This window comes from Pleurodeles waltl, chromosome 10 (genome assembly GCF_031143425.1).
Source record: "Pleurodeles waltl isolate 20211129_DDA chromosome 10, aPleWal1.hap1.20221129, whole genome shotgun sequence".
Lineage (NCBI taxonomy): Eukaryota > Metazoa > Chordata > Amphibia > Caudata > Salamandridae > Pleurodeles > Pleurodeles waltl.
In genome coordinates this window covers 80,186,308-80,205,529 of record NC_090449.1, presented here as the reverse complement: position 1 = coordinate 80,205,529, position 19,222 = coordinate 80,186,308, and the positions used below count along the sequence as shown (strand labels likewise).

The 19,222-nt window shown below is 43.0% G+C and overlaps 1 protein-coding gene across 1 annotated transcript in view; it reads left to right on the top strand.

Annotated features, from left to right (window-relative positions):
* LOC138262378 (uncharacterized) overlaps positions 1 to 2,418 on the top strand; it is a 269,900-nt gene extending 267,482 nt beyond the window's left edge. Inside the window, exon 38 of the mRNA XM_069212276.1 lies at positions 509 to 2,418. Coding sequence (XP_069068377.1) covers positions 509 to 627 — 119 coding nt within the window. The 3' untranslated portion in view covers positions 628 to 2,418. The remainder of the gene's footprint in view (positions 1 to 508) is intronic.
* The last annotated feature ends 16,804 nt before the right edge of the window (positions 2,419 to 19,222 follow it).

The window sequence follows — 19,222 nt, the reverse complement described above, 5'->3', positions numbered from 1 at the left end:
TATGATTCTGGCACGTATGGTATGCGGTTGGTTTGAAATGCAGGACTATCACATGCCCCTTTGGTGTACTCTCTTAGGGTAAGGAGTGGGTAAGCTAGGGAATGACAAAGTAATGCTTGTGTTACTTAGTGTCAACCTTCATTAATCCTAACCTACCTTCCTCTCCTGTGTTCTCACATTACACCCATCCCCGAGGACCTTTTTCCAGATTAATTCTAGCTAAGTGTAGGTAACTTTAAAAGATGGATTGTGCCACCTCCCCTTGTAGGAAAGTGGCTATGCAGAGGAGGTTTCTATTTGGAAGGTTCTTTTGGCTTTAGCGAGCGGAGTCTGCGTTGGAGGTGGACACACCTCACAAAGCAAGGACAGGGTGGATGGTGGTAGACTTGCAGGTATAAGGGTTACCGGTAAGTAATGCGAATATTCTTGAATGGTGAGAACAGAAATGAGCAGCAACAGAGATTACGAATCAATTTGTCTAAACATTTGCGTTTTTATTCTTTTGCAGGACCGCCCGCATCAGGAGCACGGGCTTCTATGAAAATCCCCCATCCACTTCTTATAAATGGAATCATCATTGCCTGTGTACTGGTTGCTGTAACGACTACATTCAGCATTGAATACTGATTTACATTTAAAAAAAACTTTCAGATGCACTCTAAGAACAATCATTTTGCTGAGGAACCGCACATTTACAATTGAAAATGCAACGCACAGACAATATAAATATGTTGTTTCTATTCTAAATGGTTCTGGTTTGAAGTGGAAGTGGAAGGGGGAGGCAACATTCTTTAAATACGGTGATTATTTTCTGATGTTCCGCAGCTTCAAAGGTGATCCTGGCTCCTGCCTTTACTATATCCGATGAAATGATCCTCTGAGGGCCAGGAAAGGAATGATACTGTTTCGTGGGAGCAAAGACCACAGGACCAAAATTCAGAACTGACAAACTTTTGGGATAGTAAACACTACTATGGACTTTACATATATCTGCACTTTACACCTTTGTGAATGATCAGCCATTCTAACCTCATAAATATTGACACACTTTGGAAATTCCTATTGCACTGTTCAGACAGGACCTTCTTGCAGAACACCTTGTTGTAAAATTTGCTAAAAATATAAATTGTTTCTCCTTGGTAAACCGTGTGGGTGCTGTGCTGCTCACTATTGGGTGAGACCATAAGCATTCCTGTGAGTGTAAGGTGTGAGAGCACCGCTCGTGTTATCCATTATCAGTGATGATGGCATTCCTGTGATTCAAAGTCAAGGGACAGAATGTCACTGAATATTGTTTTATCAAGAGTCAGTGAGGTTACCCAAACACTTAGCAATGCCCATTCACCTGCACTTAAGACATTGGGGTGAAATGTCCTCGTTTACTTGTGAAATTGTCACTTCTATGACTAGGCAATGGCGAAGTCTCCAGTAATGCAACCAAAATTACATCACTTTGCATTCACTAAATAATTCAGCACCGCTGTAATAAATAAGGAATGTAACCCCTACCTACATCTATAAGAAGGGGAAATAAGCCCTCTCACATTTCACAGCATATTTAAAGCTTTACCCTGCGCTGGCGGCAAAGATGCAATGTCTGCATCTTCCCGGAAATATTGTATGAATGAGATTTACAAAAGCTGGCAAAATTGCACCCATACAAAAATCTGTACTGCGGTGTCAAGTTTTAATCCAAAATTAAACATCTTTTCCCATACAGCAACTATGTGAAACCTGGCGACGGGGAAAACGGTCGAGTAAAGATTAGAAGTGACATTTTTATTCCCCCACCCCCTCCCTTGACAGTGGGGCATCATTTGACGCATCCATGGGCAGCTTGTGGCCCCTGTTGGAGGGAGCCTATAGCCGCCTCGTACTGGCTTGTCCAAGAGCCAACACTGCCTGGACACGAGGAGATAAAGTGCCCAATCACACTGAATGTATGGATTAGAGTCCAGCACTGATTATTGATGAAAACCATTTTCACTCCCAGGTTTTCATAAAAATGATGAAACCGATGGGATGTCCGCCCTGTCTAAGCACAGACGTTTGATTCTGATACAATCAGTTATTTACAATTCATTACTTTCCATAGGGTATCACAGGGCAGTCATTAGCATTATATAATCGAACTGTAATCGAAAAAGCATTATATAATCGAACTGTAATCGAAAAAGAATACTCTTTCTACAAATAAAGGAGCACCAGCAGGACAGAATTCAAGTGTGTACAATGTATCGATGCACTGAGAGCTAGATAATGACAGTCAATACTTTGGATAATAATGTTTGTTCCTATATACTTTGAAAATGTTTCCTGTGTATTTACAAAAAAAGAGAGAACATAGTTTTTTACAGGATTGAATGTAAACTACAAAATCTATAATATATATAATTACACGAATAAACTCTCCTTGCAGAAGAATGTGTCTTTTCTTTAAAGCAGGGCAAGTATGGCAGTAAAAAAATGTGTGATAAATCAAGTGATTTTTTTGGGGGCCACTGGCAGTCGAAAAGGTAACACATTATGGAAACGCTTCACGGTAATCTAGTGCTGTATTTTGCACTGATTTGCACAGGGAATTATTTGTTCCTAACCTTTACAATGGCCCAGATGTGCAGGGCCCAAACTGAACTGTCAAATACCCATACTTCACTGCCACAAAGAGTATGCTTCAGTGCAAAACGTTTTACCATAACTGCAATACATAAAATGCATTAGGTTTCGCCTATGTGATTAACAAGAAGCTGCTCTTCGTTGTAAGTTGTAGCTTGGTGAATATTTGTCCAACATAAGTTACTGAAACTCCGTTCTAGAGTAATGTCATGTTTTTTTAAGAAAGGCGATATATGAATAAAAAAGCATCCTCCTACACTGGAAACTGAACAGAGAAAGGTTCCAAAAGGCTTGTCTTAGAGCATTAGGTGGCTCTGCTTGGTTATGTTGCGTTATGGTTGGTTTCCTGGCGGTATTTTGTGTCTTGTGATATTTCAAGTGTTCGGGTTCTATCTGAACTATTATGTTAAAAGGTAATAGCACGAGATATTCTTAGATTATTATTATTTCTATGGGTTTCATATAATGTTATTCTTATCCTATATTGTATAGCAGATGTTCTACGATGTTCTGCTATTTGTTGTTATATGTTTAATAATGGTATTTTGTTACTGTGACGTAACTAACATTGTACTCCGCCTGTGTTGTTATCTTGTAGTATTAGAGCAACAAAATCGCTGCAAACTACATAGTGTGTAGATGCTGTCCGGCAATGGCTAGTGGCGGAAATGTCTGTTTTGTTTCTGGACGAGAAGTTGGACCTCTGACAGAGGTCCAGAGCCGAAGAGAGCTGTGCGGCGGATGACTTTGAGGTACTCCGTGCCAGTGGAGTAAAAAAGCTTGAGGGCCCCCCCTGCAAAATACATGGAGGGGGCCATGCTCCCGAACCAGTCATTAGCGCTTTGGCCAGGGGCCCGCTACCCGTACACAGCGCAGGAGGGAGCCCCCTGGAGCTCACCCCACCTCCTCCACAGGGGCTGCGGGGATATTGTTATACCACTGCTACGTGACAGTGTTGTAAATTTAGGTTTCACACGGGATGGCTGAAGCAAGCAACAGAGAGCAGGCCTAGAAGGCGCAATAGTGACCACTGGCATGTATTGGTGTTTTGGGGCGGAAAGTTCACATGGAAGTCAGCAATGGGCTCTGCCCCGTGTGGGTTATCTTTTGCAAGTTCACTTTCCACTGGAAGCAAGTGACGTGAAGCAAGTGTGCACCCATCCCTTGCCCCACAGTAAAAGACACCATTTCATTCCAGGGTGTTTATAAAATCGGAGTCTGTATCTTGTGAAATTGTCAGGCGTCCGCCGCTGGAGATGGATAACTAGGCTGTCAGTAACAACAAGTACTGAAGTGGGTGCCTGCTTGTGCCCCGGGAGCACAGCAGAGTGCACGCGATTACAAACGTACTCAGGTGGGTCCCTTCTTGTGCCTCGGGGACACTAAGTAGTGCATGCTTCATCCGGGGTGCAGAGAAGGAATAAAAGGCACATCAGAGGATCTCCACCGAGATAAAAACAGTGCGTGGAACCCACGGCACTCAGGCAGTGCTGTAACTTTAAAGCAAGGGTGTAGCTCTGGTTAGGTTTTATTTTGTTTTTCCAATTGTTCCTTGAGACACTTAAAAGAAGTTCCACCAAAGCGGATTAACACAGTACTTTGCCAATGGGAAGCTGATAAGAGAAACACACAGGTAAGGCCAGGAAATAGAATGCCTACAACGAACAGATAATGAGGAAAAGTAAAGTGACAAGCACAAGGACCAATAAGAAGTGAAGGCAGGATGTAAGTCCCCTTTAAGATATATTTAATACAATTGATTTCACAAGCACAGTGCAAGCTCTGTGCAGGCGAAATCTAATGAACAAAAATCATGGAGCTCTATGGGCCAGAAGTATCATCAACCCGGTTTGCATTTCCTAAATAGCGATTTTTTTTAAAAATCGCTATTTAAGAATTGCAAAATGGGATGGATAAAAATTGCGATTTGGTTTAACAGCGATTTCTTAAAAGTCGTAATCGCTATTACCGAATCAGAATTAGGAATGGGACTCCATTCATCCCTATGGGAGGTGCGAATGGTTTTGCATTTCCGAATTTGCAAATTCTTGTTAGGAATTCACAAATTAGGTAATGCAAACCCCAGGGTGCTGGGGGCTTAAGGCCCCCTTTGATGCTCCCCCCAAAAATATTTGTGGAAATGCATTTTTGAAAATTGCACATGGTTACCACCAAATTGGATTTAGTTGTAATTGCATTTCCTAAATGCCCAATTCATATTTAGGAAATGCATGATACATGTGCTTTGGAAATCGCAAATAGGAATTCCCTATTTGCGATTTCCTATTCAGAGAATCGTAATTTGCGATTCCCTAAATGGCGTCACAATTTTAAGGACTCACTATTTTTGCGATTCTTTAAAATTGCACTACGAATTCCTTTCATAAATCACGAAAGGAGATTTTGCATTCGCAAACAGTGGAATTTTGCAATTTGCACCATTTGCGAAAGCGAAATCCTTTGATACATCTGGCCCTATGAGATTTACTACATTTATGTTTTTTATGCGAAATATGTTCCCACTGTGTTAACTTCACTAATACCCTAAGGTATTTTCTTTAAATATGGAAGCACAATAGTGATATATATTTAAATATTATACTGAAATTACAAAGGGGAAATATAGCCCTGCCAAGTACCACATGTCTGGCGTTAGACTTACGCATTTCAGTGTGGTGGTCCGCATCACCGCACTGAAATGCAATATCATGCACAATTGTGCCTCCTCAGCTGTCACTCCAGAGCATTATTACCACCACTGACAGAAAGCTGGCTGCTTGTGCAGGCTTGGGGGCTAGCTCAGCTCTCTCTCTCTCTGGGCTGGCTTAGGACAAACAATGTAACAACATTCTTATTCACCTGTGGCATCAGATTCATTGACGTCACAACTCGAGACGGTGAGTCAGTGATGATATGCCCAATGAGGCACCCAGACACGGACTCTTTGTCACATGACTCACAGAGCCTGAGGCACGACTAGATTGTGCGGCAGACAGTTTAAGTTTGCCAGAATGCAGTATGTCAGCCAGTGCTCGCACCCCGCGCTGCTGTTGTGCCATGCGGCTGTATTATGACAACCTGCCATGACCAGACCCCGCCGGACAACAGTTGGAGTGGTGTGGTGCGTCAGCATGCAGCTGCACAGCAGTCCAGCAGCCATGAGAATGCCACGGGGTGAGTTCTCAAGTCCTGGTCCGGAGATGTTGCCTGCAGAGCATGCAGGGGGGAATCGTCGTGGCTGGGTGGCTCGTACCTTCTCATGGTGCGGCTCGATACAGTGTCACTATAACTTCACCAATCCTTATTTCATTTTCTTTTAGCGTGTCATGACCATAAGCCTAAGTATACTGGCCACTAGATTAGTGCCCTTCCATTTCTGGTGCTTTGCAGCAGTTTTAAGATCTTCTTAGAGTTTTTCATTGCTCATATGGGTTCAATTTCTGATATTTATATGTTTTCCCCATCTTCATTGCTTGATTTTGTTCTTGAGCAAGTGTCATTCATAGTCATTGAATGCCACTCATAATTACACTGAAATTATGAAAATGTCACACATAGACAATCAGAAACCTGAGCAGCTACAGAAATATATGATCTGGCATAAAGATCTTTAGTGCAGATTAGAAGCAGATATAATCAATAGTTCTTTGCATCAAAGCATTTTAGTCGTCATAACTGTAATTTACTATTACACAATGTTTTACTGTGTTTGCCAAAGGGACAATATAAAACAAGCATTGGCAAAGTGAATAGGTGTTGCTATTTTAAAAGAAGCAGTGGTATTAAAATTTTCATTCATTCTAAAATCTGAAATCAGCCCTTTCCTGAACCAGGCTGCAATGCCTCGAAGCCGTTACTAAAGGTCCCACAGGCATTAATTTCTTTTTTTTCCACAAAACTGCCACCACAGGGCAGGAGTAAGATATGTGTACTGCAGAGATAGAAAGCTGTTTAGTTGCTTTAGGTCAAGTAGTAGGTTAGGTATGTTAGGTATGATATGTAGGTTAGGCATGGTAAATTTATATTATGAATGGTTTGTAGGTATACTGTGGATGAGTAGGTATGGTATTTAAGTAGGTATATTATGTAGGTTTAATATGTATGGTCAGTAGGTATGTTAGGTATGGGGTATAGGTTAGGTATGAAAGTTTAGACACAGTAAGTGATATAGTAGGTTAGTTACAATAGGTAGAGTAGGTCAAATATGGTAAGTAGGTACTGTAATTGCAAATTGTAGTTATATTAGGTAAGGTAAATATGGAAGGATTGTTATGGTAGGTAGGTATGTTAGTTAGGTGGATATGACAAGTAAGTAGATGCATTGGTTTGTCAGACATGCTAGATACAATGGGCTAGCTTTGGTGGATAGGCTAGATATAATAAATGATGTATGGTAGGTATGGCAGGTTTAGACAGCAAGCTGTTTCTGGTGGTCCCTTGCCCATGTTTCACAGAATAACCTACACAGGGCATGCATGACCTATAGTCAGTTCAGAGGAGGAGGGGCGTTTAGTTATGGTTGGTTAGGTATGGGCGGTTTGATCTGTAGGTTAGGTGGTGTGGTAATAGGTATGGTAAATACAAAAGATACATTGTGGTATGTAAGTCATGGTAGCAATAGTCAATAGATATGTGCAGTAGTTACACAAAGTAGCCATAGTAGGTGTAGTTAATCATGTAACATAGGCAGGTATATCCTAGGTAGTTGTGGTGGGTAACGGGTATGGTAAATAGGTAGTTAAGGCTTTAGAATTCAGGCTTATTCACACAGACAGCCCTACTACTATGCATGAGCTACATGCACTACACGTGTACGTACAGATGACAGTACAAGGTTCTGGTCATAGATTCAACAGCAACATTTAAATGAGTGTGGCCAGTATATATCACTGCCAGTGGCCTAAGTAAAAATGCCTGCCCGCGTTAAAGATCCTTCCAAAATACTGTATGTTGTCACCACTGATAAATGTGTTATACCAGGATGGAAGTAGTAGTGGTTTGAGCACAATCAGGGCAAATTTGGTGTGTCCTTACAGGTCACGGGACAGGTGGAGTACCTCAAATAGTCAGCAGCAGGCCTGTCTGTGCAGATGCTAGGTTAAAGTGAAGCTACTGCCAAAATAAAAGGCAGGATATTGAATAAACACTGAGACACCCAGGATAGGGGGACATGCCATTACACCATGCAGGAAACATTACTGTTCCAACCGACTCCACTCCTAGATATGACTTGGCAGATCCTCACTCCGTCGGGGGAGAAATCCAGTTGTCAGTTCAGTAATACAGACAGGAAAGTCTATCTGAATCCTTATGATTCTTTTTGGATTCATGCTCCACTGTTAAATCTAGGCCTTGCAGTGGGAAAGACTATCTCCGCAACTTGAGGTTCTCCTCCTTCACTGCCAATAACCACTTAAGAGGTTTGGGATCCACCTGAACCACAAACATGGTCCCCAACAGGTAATTGCAGACCTCCTCAGAGCCCACACAACTGCAAAGCATTTGTTTTCAACGGCTGTCAAATTCTGCTCCCTAGGTAGTTATCTACCTTTCTCATCAGGTTGAACCCATACTACGGTGCTTTCAACACAGCTGCATTGCATAGCACTCTCTTATGTCCTCAAAAGCCTTCTGATATTCCACAGTGCACACCATCTTCTTGGATGTTAGGGCTGTCACATATATAACTATAGTCCCATAGCTGCATACAAAGATCATGCAATAATAGTGAGTCTACAGAGGACTACAGAGGACAGAACACCTGGCACTTGGTTATCTTGATGGTAAGTTTTGCATCCTGTATCCTGAACATAATCAATTCTAGGTGCATCAATTTGCCCGTGCATGTACTGCAAATGAGCAATACTGTCAAGGCAATACTCACAGAACTCTTTCAGACGGAAATACCATGGTTCACACAAGGCTCGAGCATTCCTGAGTTCAAATGGCATTATCCTAAACTGATACTATCCTTCTGGCGTAGAGAATGCAGTCTTCTTCTTGACACTAGGTAGTAAGGCAATTTGCTAGTAATCACCGTTCAAATTAAAGCTAACCTAGGATCACCCAGTGGGTGCACTAAGTCATCAGCCCTTGGGATCTGGTGTTCGTCCCATTCGGTTACTTGATTGTGGGCCTGGTAGACCACACACAAGCAGAGGCCTTTGGATCCAGGTGTTGGCACCAACAGCAAGGGAAAGGCTCACCCAAGGACTACGGGAATGCTCATTCACCCACAAGTCCAAAATCATAGTACCCTCTGCCTTGATGCATCCCTACACTCTATCAGACATCCAGTACATATTGATGTTCATGGGCAATCTATGCCCAGTATCTATGACATGAACAAAGACAGGTGTCAGGCCTGGAGTAAGTGTATCGAGGTGGGAAGATCGTCCCTTTAATGCTCCACACCATTTTTCCCGTTTAGACTTTAGTTCAGGGGAAATTTGTACCCCTCTATAAAACCATCCTTCTCATCATCATGCCATAATTCAGAGATTCACTGTCTTCTTCAACCTCTTTTATCGTTTACCATGATGTTCACTTTATAGTCCCTCTAGAGATACGACTAGAGCCAGTTCACTTGGAACACCCTTCTGTGTTCCCTTATGCCTCATAATCACGACGCAGTCAGCATCAGAGATCTTCTGTACTACCTTGTATGGCCACAACACTTACCTTTCAAAGCTCCTGGACAAATGGGCTTCAACATCAACACGTTCTGACTCTTCCAGTAACAAATGAGCACTGCTTTTTAGGTAATGTTTTTAAACAAACTTTATTGCCATTTTCATTCTTTCCATTACAAAACACGGCTTTTCCTCAATAACAGTTGACAAATATTTGGGGCAACCTTGATGCACATATAGTTACACAAAAATTCCCTGCAGTATCAAATCTAACGTGTATTCTAACACTAAGCGAATGTGGGAGTTTGATCTCATGCCAATGCTATGTAAAGCTATGAGCATAGCCCTCTAGCACTAGTACTTAAGCGATCCCTAGTCAACTAGCATTGGTTAGTAACAAGTCCAGATCACCAAAGTGGAGGGTAAGAGGTAAACGAGAGAGGGAAAAAGGGGCCCTGGTCATTATGGAATCTGATGGGATAGGAGTGTCATAATTAGGCAGATACTGCAATCTTTGGAGGGAGGTAGCAGTTATTCGTCATTTTACTGGAAAGGCAGTAATCGTGGGCTAAATTGCAAGACAGAAGCGTTCATTAGACACATTGTAGAAGGTTGCTGGGTTATTTCGTTAGGACCTTCTCTGCTAGTGATTCCTTCAGGTTCTCCAGAATAGTGTCCCAAGACCCAGCTATGGGGCGTCTGCAGAGGCCTCTGGACTCCTCTTTAAGGAGGACTTTACTTTCAACCTCCGCCATTTGAAGAGGCTGCTGTTTTGGGTTATTATGGAAGGTGGGGTCTTGGACTTCCAGTTTGTAGTGAAGGTGCACTTCACTCTGCGGAGATTGAGGTTAGCAAATCAAGATGCCACTTTTTCTTTCTTAGAGTGCTTGTGAATATCAAGTGCCAACAATAACCAATAATGGAGGATGGTTTTCACACCGATGGTGGGCATTAGTTCTACTATTTTGCCTAGTAATCTCCATTTACAGGACATTCCCACAGCATGTGAAAAAAGTCCTCTGTATCTGCTAAGCAGCGGGTGCAAGCAGTATTTGCTGGTTGGAAGTACACAGCGGGGACAGGTAAGCCCTAGTTAATATGAAGTATTGTAGCAGCTTAAACTTAGCATTGTGTTATACAGAGTGTAGAAAAGCTATTGTTCTCTACCACTTTTTTTGTGCAACACCCTGCCTGCCTCAGTCTTCCATCAGTCCAAATGTGGAGTATGGAAGTGAAGTGTGGGAAAGAAGGGTCTTGTTAAACCAGGTGATGTGCTTGCGTGCTAGTACCATTGTGTAAAGGGCTTGGAAATGTGTCCGGCTCAGTATCTGATATTGACCAACATTGTTTAACGTTATGCTGTATGGTTGAATGCATATGGATGGGCACCATATAGAGTAAGTTATGCAATCGAAAGTAGGTGCCAACTTTGAATGAATCACTCAGCACTGTGAGGTTTGAAATAAGCCAATATCTTAGGTCCATCTTTATAATGGGCCCTGGGGTCCAGTGAGGCCCAGAAAGGGAACAGGTGGGGCGTATGGGGTCGCCCAGATGGAAAGGTATAACACAAGGGGACAGCACCATAGAGATACCTGGCGGAGGCTAAATACATGTGAAGCCGGAGAGTTTTTGTCAACAGGAGTCCATTTAGATCATTCGTACAGAGTGGGCACATTTTCTGTATGTCTCATCTAGGGAGAGATCTGCAAGCCACCTACACAATCATTTTAGTGGGGCGGAGAGTTCATAATGGCGAGCACCAAGCCATCCCCTTTGACCAGGAGGCACAGATTGGCAAGGGCCACACTGCAGCTAGTGTACCAGATGAGCTTGCCTTGGAGCTTGTTCAAGCCACTGAGAACCTGCTGGGCAGGGTGATAGATATGTGTGTAAAGTGATATAATAGGAGGGTTGGGATCACAATTTTCTAGAGGGCAATTCAAACAATGGAGATTAGTGAAAGCCACCTGGGAAGTAAGGGCCATCAATCCACAAGCCACGCTGCCATCCGGTAGATTCTGATCCATAGCTAGCAAAAGGTTGTACTCTCCCATAGAAGGGGTCACCTCCATGATCCATTGAACTCTCTGGGATGTTAGCCGTGAAGGGGAAGGTACAGGATTTTAGCCCATTAACCAAGAGAATTTGGCAAAGTTGTCAAATATCTGAGTGATCCCAAAAGGATCTTTCAAAAGATTTTAAAGGTATATAAGGAGGTCCACGGCATATAGTGTGTCCTGTCTGCTAGTCGGATGCCCCAAGCCGCTCCTCCTGCCCTTAATCGTATCACAAGCAATTCCACAGCTATGGCAAAAAGCAGAGAGGACAAGAGGCGCCCATTAAAGGAGGGGGAAACTATTTTTCCCACCCATACCCATGCCTTAGGGTACTTGTATATAAACTCATTGAACCAGACAACATGGTCTCCAAAGCGCAGCAGGACCTTGTAAAGGGAGTTCCAGCCTCAGGTGTAAAAGGCCTTTTGGAGATCGAGGCTAAGGGTCGCAGGCTATGCCCAGGCTGGAGCAGTAAATCCATAAGACTGTAGAGACTGGCATTGAGCATCCTCAAGAGCAGCTCCTTGAAGGCACCAAGTGGGAATGAGAGAGGGGGGCTGACCACACCGGAGGGATGATGTTTAAAGCCTGTGGTCTGAATCTGATCTACCTAGGTTGTCTGACAAGGAGAACTTTGAGCAAATGTAGGTCGAACATAGGATTTGATCAAGGTGTACACATGAGTCATGCTGGATGAAGTAGAAACAGAATAACCGCAATCCAAGATTATGTTGTCTCAAAGCGTCTACCAGCATCCAGTGTTGGAGCCAATTTGCCTGTGACCTGGCACTGCCAACAGTAGGTGCCTGCAGCAATGGGGGATGAGTGTGATCTACCTAGGGATGTGTCCAATACAGCATTAAATTAAAATCTCCACCACACATTGGAGGTAGGCCCATGCAGCAAGCAGGCCGGATAGCCTTGCTAGGGATGAAGACTGATCAGAGTTCAGGGCATGTATACTGCCTAATACGAATGAGAGTCCACCAAATACACCCTCAGCTAGAACAAATTGTCCCTCCGGGTCTATGATCTTGAACTTCATGGAGCAAGGGACACCTGCTCGGATCCAGGCAAATGCAGAGTAATTAGTGGAGAAGTAATGCTTGCCAGCTGTATGCATCCCCCAAATATAAAGCTGTAGAAAGTAGTTTGAGGGGCTGGTATATTACAAGAAGGTAGAAAATGTATTTTTTGAGAGTACGAAACCCATGTGGAGCTTACTGGTGCCAGTCCAATGTAAATAGTGTTTAACGTTACTGTGATCAAAACCCAAAGAGCTGAGATTAAACAAAGGGGATGGAAGCCACTGGGCGCGAGTGGAAACAGAACGGAGCTGCAAGCAAACAGCAAGCCACCCCAAACCAATGTGTTCAACGTAGCAACTTCGTTGAAAGGAGTGTAATGCTTCCCATCAATGGAGAGGGGGATCAAGGAGGCCCACCTAGTAGCCTATGAGCAGAAAAAGCCACAGTTAGGGTGGGAGGAAAAGGGTAGCATAGTAAACAAGCAGTTTTTGGTGTAGTGTTGTGCAGTGTGTGGGGCTGTTAGCTCGGTTTAGCTTTTCCTGGCATTATGACGCACCCAAGTGAAATTCCACCAAAATGCGGGTGCATTAGGAAAGGGTAGTACTGAAGAGGTGGATGAAGGCCAAGAAGTTGAAGAACTATATCTTTAAGGATTCAAACTCTAACATCTCATCGTTATGCATTTGCACATGCTTCAGTGTGTGTTACTAGATTTCTATAGAGCTGCACTGCCACCAGTAGGGATTCATGATGCCGCTGTTTTCCCAGAAAGCATCAAATAAATACAGCCCTCATGAACAGATAAGAAAAAACACACTTACCTCAAGCCCCTAGATAAGGAAGGATTCAAGCCCTGGCGCACCAGGCAGTGAGTAGAAGGTTCCCGGAAATGGTGATTCTGCAAAAGTTGGTGCCCGTAGATAATGTCAAAACTATCCGAAATGGATTTACGGAGAGAATTGTTCATTAGAAGACTTGTGCAATGATTAACTCTGCAAGCTTTGAACAAAGGAGGCGGGCTTCGGAAAAGCCTCTCAAAGCATGGCAGTGAGAGCTCTGTATGTTTGTAACACATGCAGGGACACATCACTAGGAAAAACAGGGTGGATTCTGTGAGAGAGATTAACAGCAAGGGAACATGAAAGGCTGTAACTCTTTAGTGATGTTGTCATATACTGAAACACCTTGTCTAATGTTGGCTGTCCCAGCCAAGCATTTTTTTACCTTAAATAAACTAAAAAATATTTTTTACACTGCGCATAAAAACGTAACATCTATAATTTAACCAACCAACTATCCTTTTGATTGGTATGAACGACAGACCAGTTACATTTTCGTTTACTAGATGACCAGAGCACCAGTGTGTGAAAGGAATTCTCAGCAGATGGCGCAAAGTGTTCATTAAAGGCAGCCCAGTGAGGACACCACAAGCGTGTTTTTTTAGGCTATGTCTGCATATGATTGCTGCAAAAAGCACATTTCATTTTCTTGTGCCTCAAGGGCATTAAATCAGAGCCACCTTGTCTGAATGAGAACATTAACTTTTATTAAGAATTGGTTGAGTCCCCATGCTTTAGTAGAGTCATGGTCAGTTTAAACAACTTCCATACGTGCCTAGTGCAACACTCATACCTTTCTGCAACACCTTATGCTTAAGCACAGCTACAAGTTAATTACATCAAGGAAGGATTGCGCCTACTGTGGTCGCTCCGTGCACCAAATGCATCCCATCTAGACAACACTACAACCCCAATAAATTTCAGCCATGTACTCTACTAGGACCTCTCGACCCCGATGACTATCTAGTGCTTCCAGACTTGGAGCGCTACAACATTAGACATTGCGTCAACCATGTTGAACAACTATAATTATGTTGTTGAGAGCCCATCCTTTACCAAAGCGCTTTACACAATAAACTGCTTGCGGCAAGTCTTCATCTGCGACGTGTCGCAGTCACATATGGCTCTTCAGCACTGGGTGCACCAATATGTTCAATCAATAATGCGGCACATGGATTTCTATGTTCAGGGCCACTGCCCACCTTAAGACCCCAACCAAAGGTCTATGTACTGTACCATAGCCACATACACTTGTCTCCTGTATGATGACTGTGGAAGCTCCACGTCTTCCTACTGAGATCAAGGATAAATGTAATATTGGTATCCTTCATGGGAAGGGCGCTTTCACACACACATATTTACTTAAGAAATGGCATTGGTCTCAATCCTGATCATCAGGTAAACACCACACATTGAAAGCCGCTCAGTTCAAAGTAACGGTACCCCTACCAAACATAAAAATAAAAGGTGACACGCTCTAATCATGATGTCAAATGAGAGACAAATTTGCACACTGGCAGTAGTCGCACAAGGACTCAACACACATGGTTGTGGTTAAACAAGATCTGACACAGTAGCTGTGAGAAACTTGCAATGCCTTCATCCTCAGCTCCAGAGCTCTCAATGGTGCACTGTCATAAACATGCACTCACAACCTGAACTCACCCAAGCAAATAGAGAAGCCTCAGTTCACAGTACACACTATTCAAGAGTAATATTCTGCTCGACAAACTACAGAAACACAGCATATTGAAATAAAGCAAAGAAAGTTAGAAATCAATTGCTCTTTTGCCAATAAAGTTTAGGGCATGACTAGAGTGCCCGAGAGAATCCCGTTTCAAATATTTTTTTTAATTATTTTTTTTAATTACTGTTGAGTCTGAAACGCAGTAGGACCCGGGCCAATTCTACTTTAAACTGTTGGAGTCAAGAGTTTGTGGGAGCTTAAAGGTTAACCAGGTGGAGGTACCATGCCAGGAGCCTGTCTAATTTCTATTGTTTCAATTTCTAGCTCTTTCCCTATAGCAAATGGGAGGCTGTGGCCACGGTAAGGGGTGAACCTTGTGGGGATGTCATCGAGGACGGGTCAAAAAGTGGATCATGTTACTGTGAATTATTCAAGCCACTTTATTTAATCAAAATCCGCTGAAATAGTCTCAAATCATACATAAGCCATGCATTCAATTTTTAGGACACAGCAAACTTATTTAGAGACACTAGGTGGCAGTGTTACCCCGCGTTAAAAACCGAATATCACTGACACAATGTTAAACTGTTCTCAGAACCTTTTTATCCATTTAGGAATGAAAACATCAAAGTTCCGAATTGCTGTTGCAGCAAGCAGTGCCGACATCGAATGGTGGCAACATGATCACTGGAAACCCCAGGCAAAACGATAAACATATTACAAATGTGTAAATGGCTAGGTTTAAGAAAACTCATGCTCTCTACAGAACATAGCTAAACGCATAGACGAGACTTTTTTATTCCACATGGGAGTACTTTATTTATTCGACACACACATTTTGAAGTTCTAATAGTAAGTTTGTTATTTGGTATAAGTTTATTTTTCTCCTCACAAGTTAAGAAGAAAAAAAACAGAACAACCAGCGCGGCGCTACAACAACGATCTCCTTCCCCGGCGTGGCCTCAACAACGGAAAGGCGTGTAATTGGGGGAGAGGATGTGGCGTAGCTGACAGAGCCGCCCAGCTTGGAGGTGGGTAACCAGGTTGGAATCTCGGCTGGCTCAACATCCTTGTGATTCAGGACAAATCACTTAATGCCCCCTGCCTCCTAAAACAATGAATGTGTCCTTGTGTGAAGTAGCTGATGCTCATGTAAAGCGCTCCAATATCTTGGGGTCTAGTTGGCACTATATAAAACTGCAACAACAACAAAATAAAATCCAAGAGCATCGGGTCACTACAAGCGAAATCAATCAGGTATTTGTAAAGTGTGGCAAATGGACTGTGTGGGTCTCAAGGTGTAAGAATTGCTGGCGGCTGTTTGGTGATAACTTCATTTGAACAACCAGGCCTTGAGTCCTTTCCTGAATTGCTGAAGTGCAGTTGGAGGTTGATCCAAGATTTGGCTGCCAAATGAGAGAAAGTGTCCTCACTGTTGGCTTGGAGGATCTGGGGGCATACATAGGATTCTGTTGGTTGGTGGAAGGTTATGCGCTTGTTGATATATGCAGGTCCTATTTCATAAAGGCCTTTGTATGCGTGAGTCAACATCTTAAACTGGCATCTCCTATGGATCAGGAGCCACTAGTAACTTCTTAAGGTGGGGTGTGATGTGGGTCCGTTCGGGGAGGTTGAGGATGAGTCTTGTTGCTGAGTTTTAATTTGTCTGAAGCCTCTTAAGGAGGCATGCAGTGTTTCCTATGTAGAGTGTTCCAGTAGTCCAACCTGTTGGTGACGAGGGCCTGTATAATGGTCTTTCCGATGTCGACTGGGAGCCACCTGAAGATCTTGCCGAGCATGCGCAGAGTGTTGAAGCAGGCGGATAAGACTGAGTTTACCTGTTGCTTCATAGATATCTAGCTGTCCAAGATGATGCTGAGGTTTTATGCATGGTCTGTCAGGATGGTGGGGGAAGTTCCGTAGGCCACCATGTCTCATTCTATGGTTAGGTGTTGTTACTTGCTGAGACTCAATTACATAGTCTACCACATCCTTTTGAGATGGCTCAGAAGTTCCTTCTCATCCATCTCTGATGAATGTGAGTGGGGAAAAACCCTGGGTGCCTAATTTTATAAGTTCAGAGTAACTTAAACCTACACCCTTCTGTAGAATGTTTCTGTAGGCGATCAAGAGACATGGTAAATCCCACTTCCTCCTGAGGTCATCTAGTAGAGTTCTCATCATGCTCATAAGGGTTTTGTTAAATCTTGCTACCATCCCCGTCGTCGGTGGGTAGTATGCTGCATAGAAATGGTAGGTCACACCAGCTTGCTCCTTCAACTCTCTCATTTAACATGTGATTAGGTTTGATCCTGGATTGGAAATCAAAGGTATTTGGAAACCCAAACCTAGGAGTCCCCTAGCTACATCCTTTATAGTTGTTCTACTGAGAGGTACTTACATCTGCATACCTGGTAGAAGGATTCCTAGCAACCAAGATTTACTTGTTTCCTGAAGTCATTTAATGGACCAAAAGAGTCAATTCCCACCTGCTAAAATGGAACACCTACCACTGGTGGTGGCACTAATTGTGACTTGGGGCCTGATTTAATTCCTGGCGGATGGCCCCTGGTTCTGTCAAGGCCATGGAGTAACGCTGTGATGGAGGTTCCTGTCAATGCATTTACTCTCTGCTACTGGGCTGCATCAGCAGGACACAGAACTGTGGCACAGAGTATTTCACTTTTCTTTTAAAAAACAAAATCACAAAACTGAATTTTCTCTTTGGAAAAAAAAGAATGCACCCCTTGGTGTGGGAGTCTTCTCCTATAGCGTGGGGAGCATTATACCAATTTTACAGTTTCTTACCACAAAAGGCCATATTATACAAAGTGCACAGGGGGCACAACGGTTGTTTGCACCAGCTTTGAGCGACCCTGGGGCACTTTAGTATTACAGAAGGGGCCTTTTCTGTAATACAGACAGCACTGGAGCAAATATAGTGCCAGCACTATCATCAAAGGGTGTTCCCTCATTTACATAAGTTCCATGCAAATGAGGAAATTTGCCTCTGCACTGACGCTGTATTATAGAAGCAGGCTCAAAGCCAAGAAGCGCACTGACAGTGCACCACAAAAAGGTGGACCTCCTGACATCCCCTTGCAGGTGGGTGAAGCCATTAACTGCACCCACCTGCAAGGGGATCTCTGTCCGCCCTTTAAAGTGCAGGCTTGTTGTCCCCTGCACATTACAACACAGAGTGGCTGCTTCAAAGTTGATTCATATTTCACTTGAATGTGCTGCCCCCAGGGTGGCGAATGTTTGCTGCTGTCCAGGGGGCAGCACATTCATGCTAATACACTGCATTCTCCTTATTTGCGCTGAGTGTACCTTTTGAAAGGTGTGCCAGGCGTAAACAAGGAAAATACGCTGTATGTGTAATATGGCCCCACATTTTACCTGGCAGTAAGAAACAGTAAAATGACGACATACCCGCCCATCCTTTCCGACAACCTTGTCTACTAGATATGGAGATCTATTAACTACATTGTTCTTTGGCCAGTGCAATTAAATAAATGACCAACACCTGTCTCTGGGAAGTCACACCTGGTACTATAGTACAAAATAAACTGTTTTTCACTTTGGGACAATGATGGGGCAGAAAACAGTGTTTTTTTGCAAGTTTTCATTTTGTTTGGGCCAACTGTTCATCTTCCCAATAGACACCGCAGCAACATTGTGGCAGACAGATCCCGCAGACAGATCCCTCATTTTGCTCCTTCCCAGAATGATGACATTAGTTGTCAAGGTGTAAATGTCATTTTTATTTGCTTATACAGCTTGATCGCTAACACAGTTGATATAGATCAATAGCAGCAGTACACATTCAGGTTGGCGGTCAGAAATTGGGCATTTTTTTCAAAGTCCAGAAAGGCGGCAGAGAGAATTTGCTGTTCTAAAGTTAGGTGAAAAGAAAAAGTAGTAAGAACAAAAAGGAAAGATAAAGAAATACTGTTTCGGTGGTGTGGGTCATATCAGACAAAGCAATAGAATCACAAAGGAGCAAACTCAGATACAGAGGTAAAACAAGTATTGACATAGCCAATAGGTCTTGCCTTTGGGACCTTATAAGTGTTTAGCCATGCAGCACATTTTTCTGGGGGATATGTTGATTGATTGATATTGATATGTTGTTGTCATCAAGCATTGAGAAACATGAAAATGACCCATTTTCAAAGCGATGCCATTATTGATGGCCCCGGTATATGTGCTGGATTTATTTTCCTCCTGTACCACTGTGATATATATGATAGGATAACACATTAAAACATATTTTTTTAAATGCCTAGCTAAAGAAGTGATACTAACAAACACATTACCAGAGCATAAAATGTAAATGCGTGTGATGGAAGTGATAAGA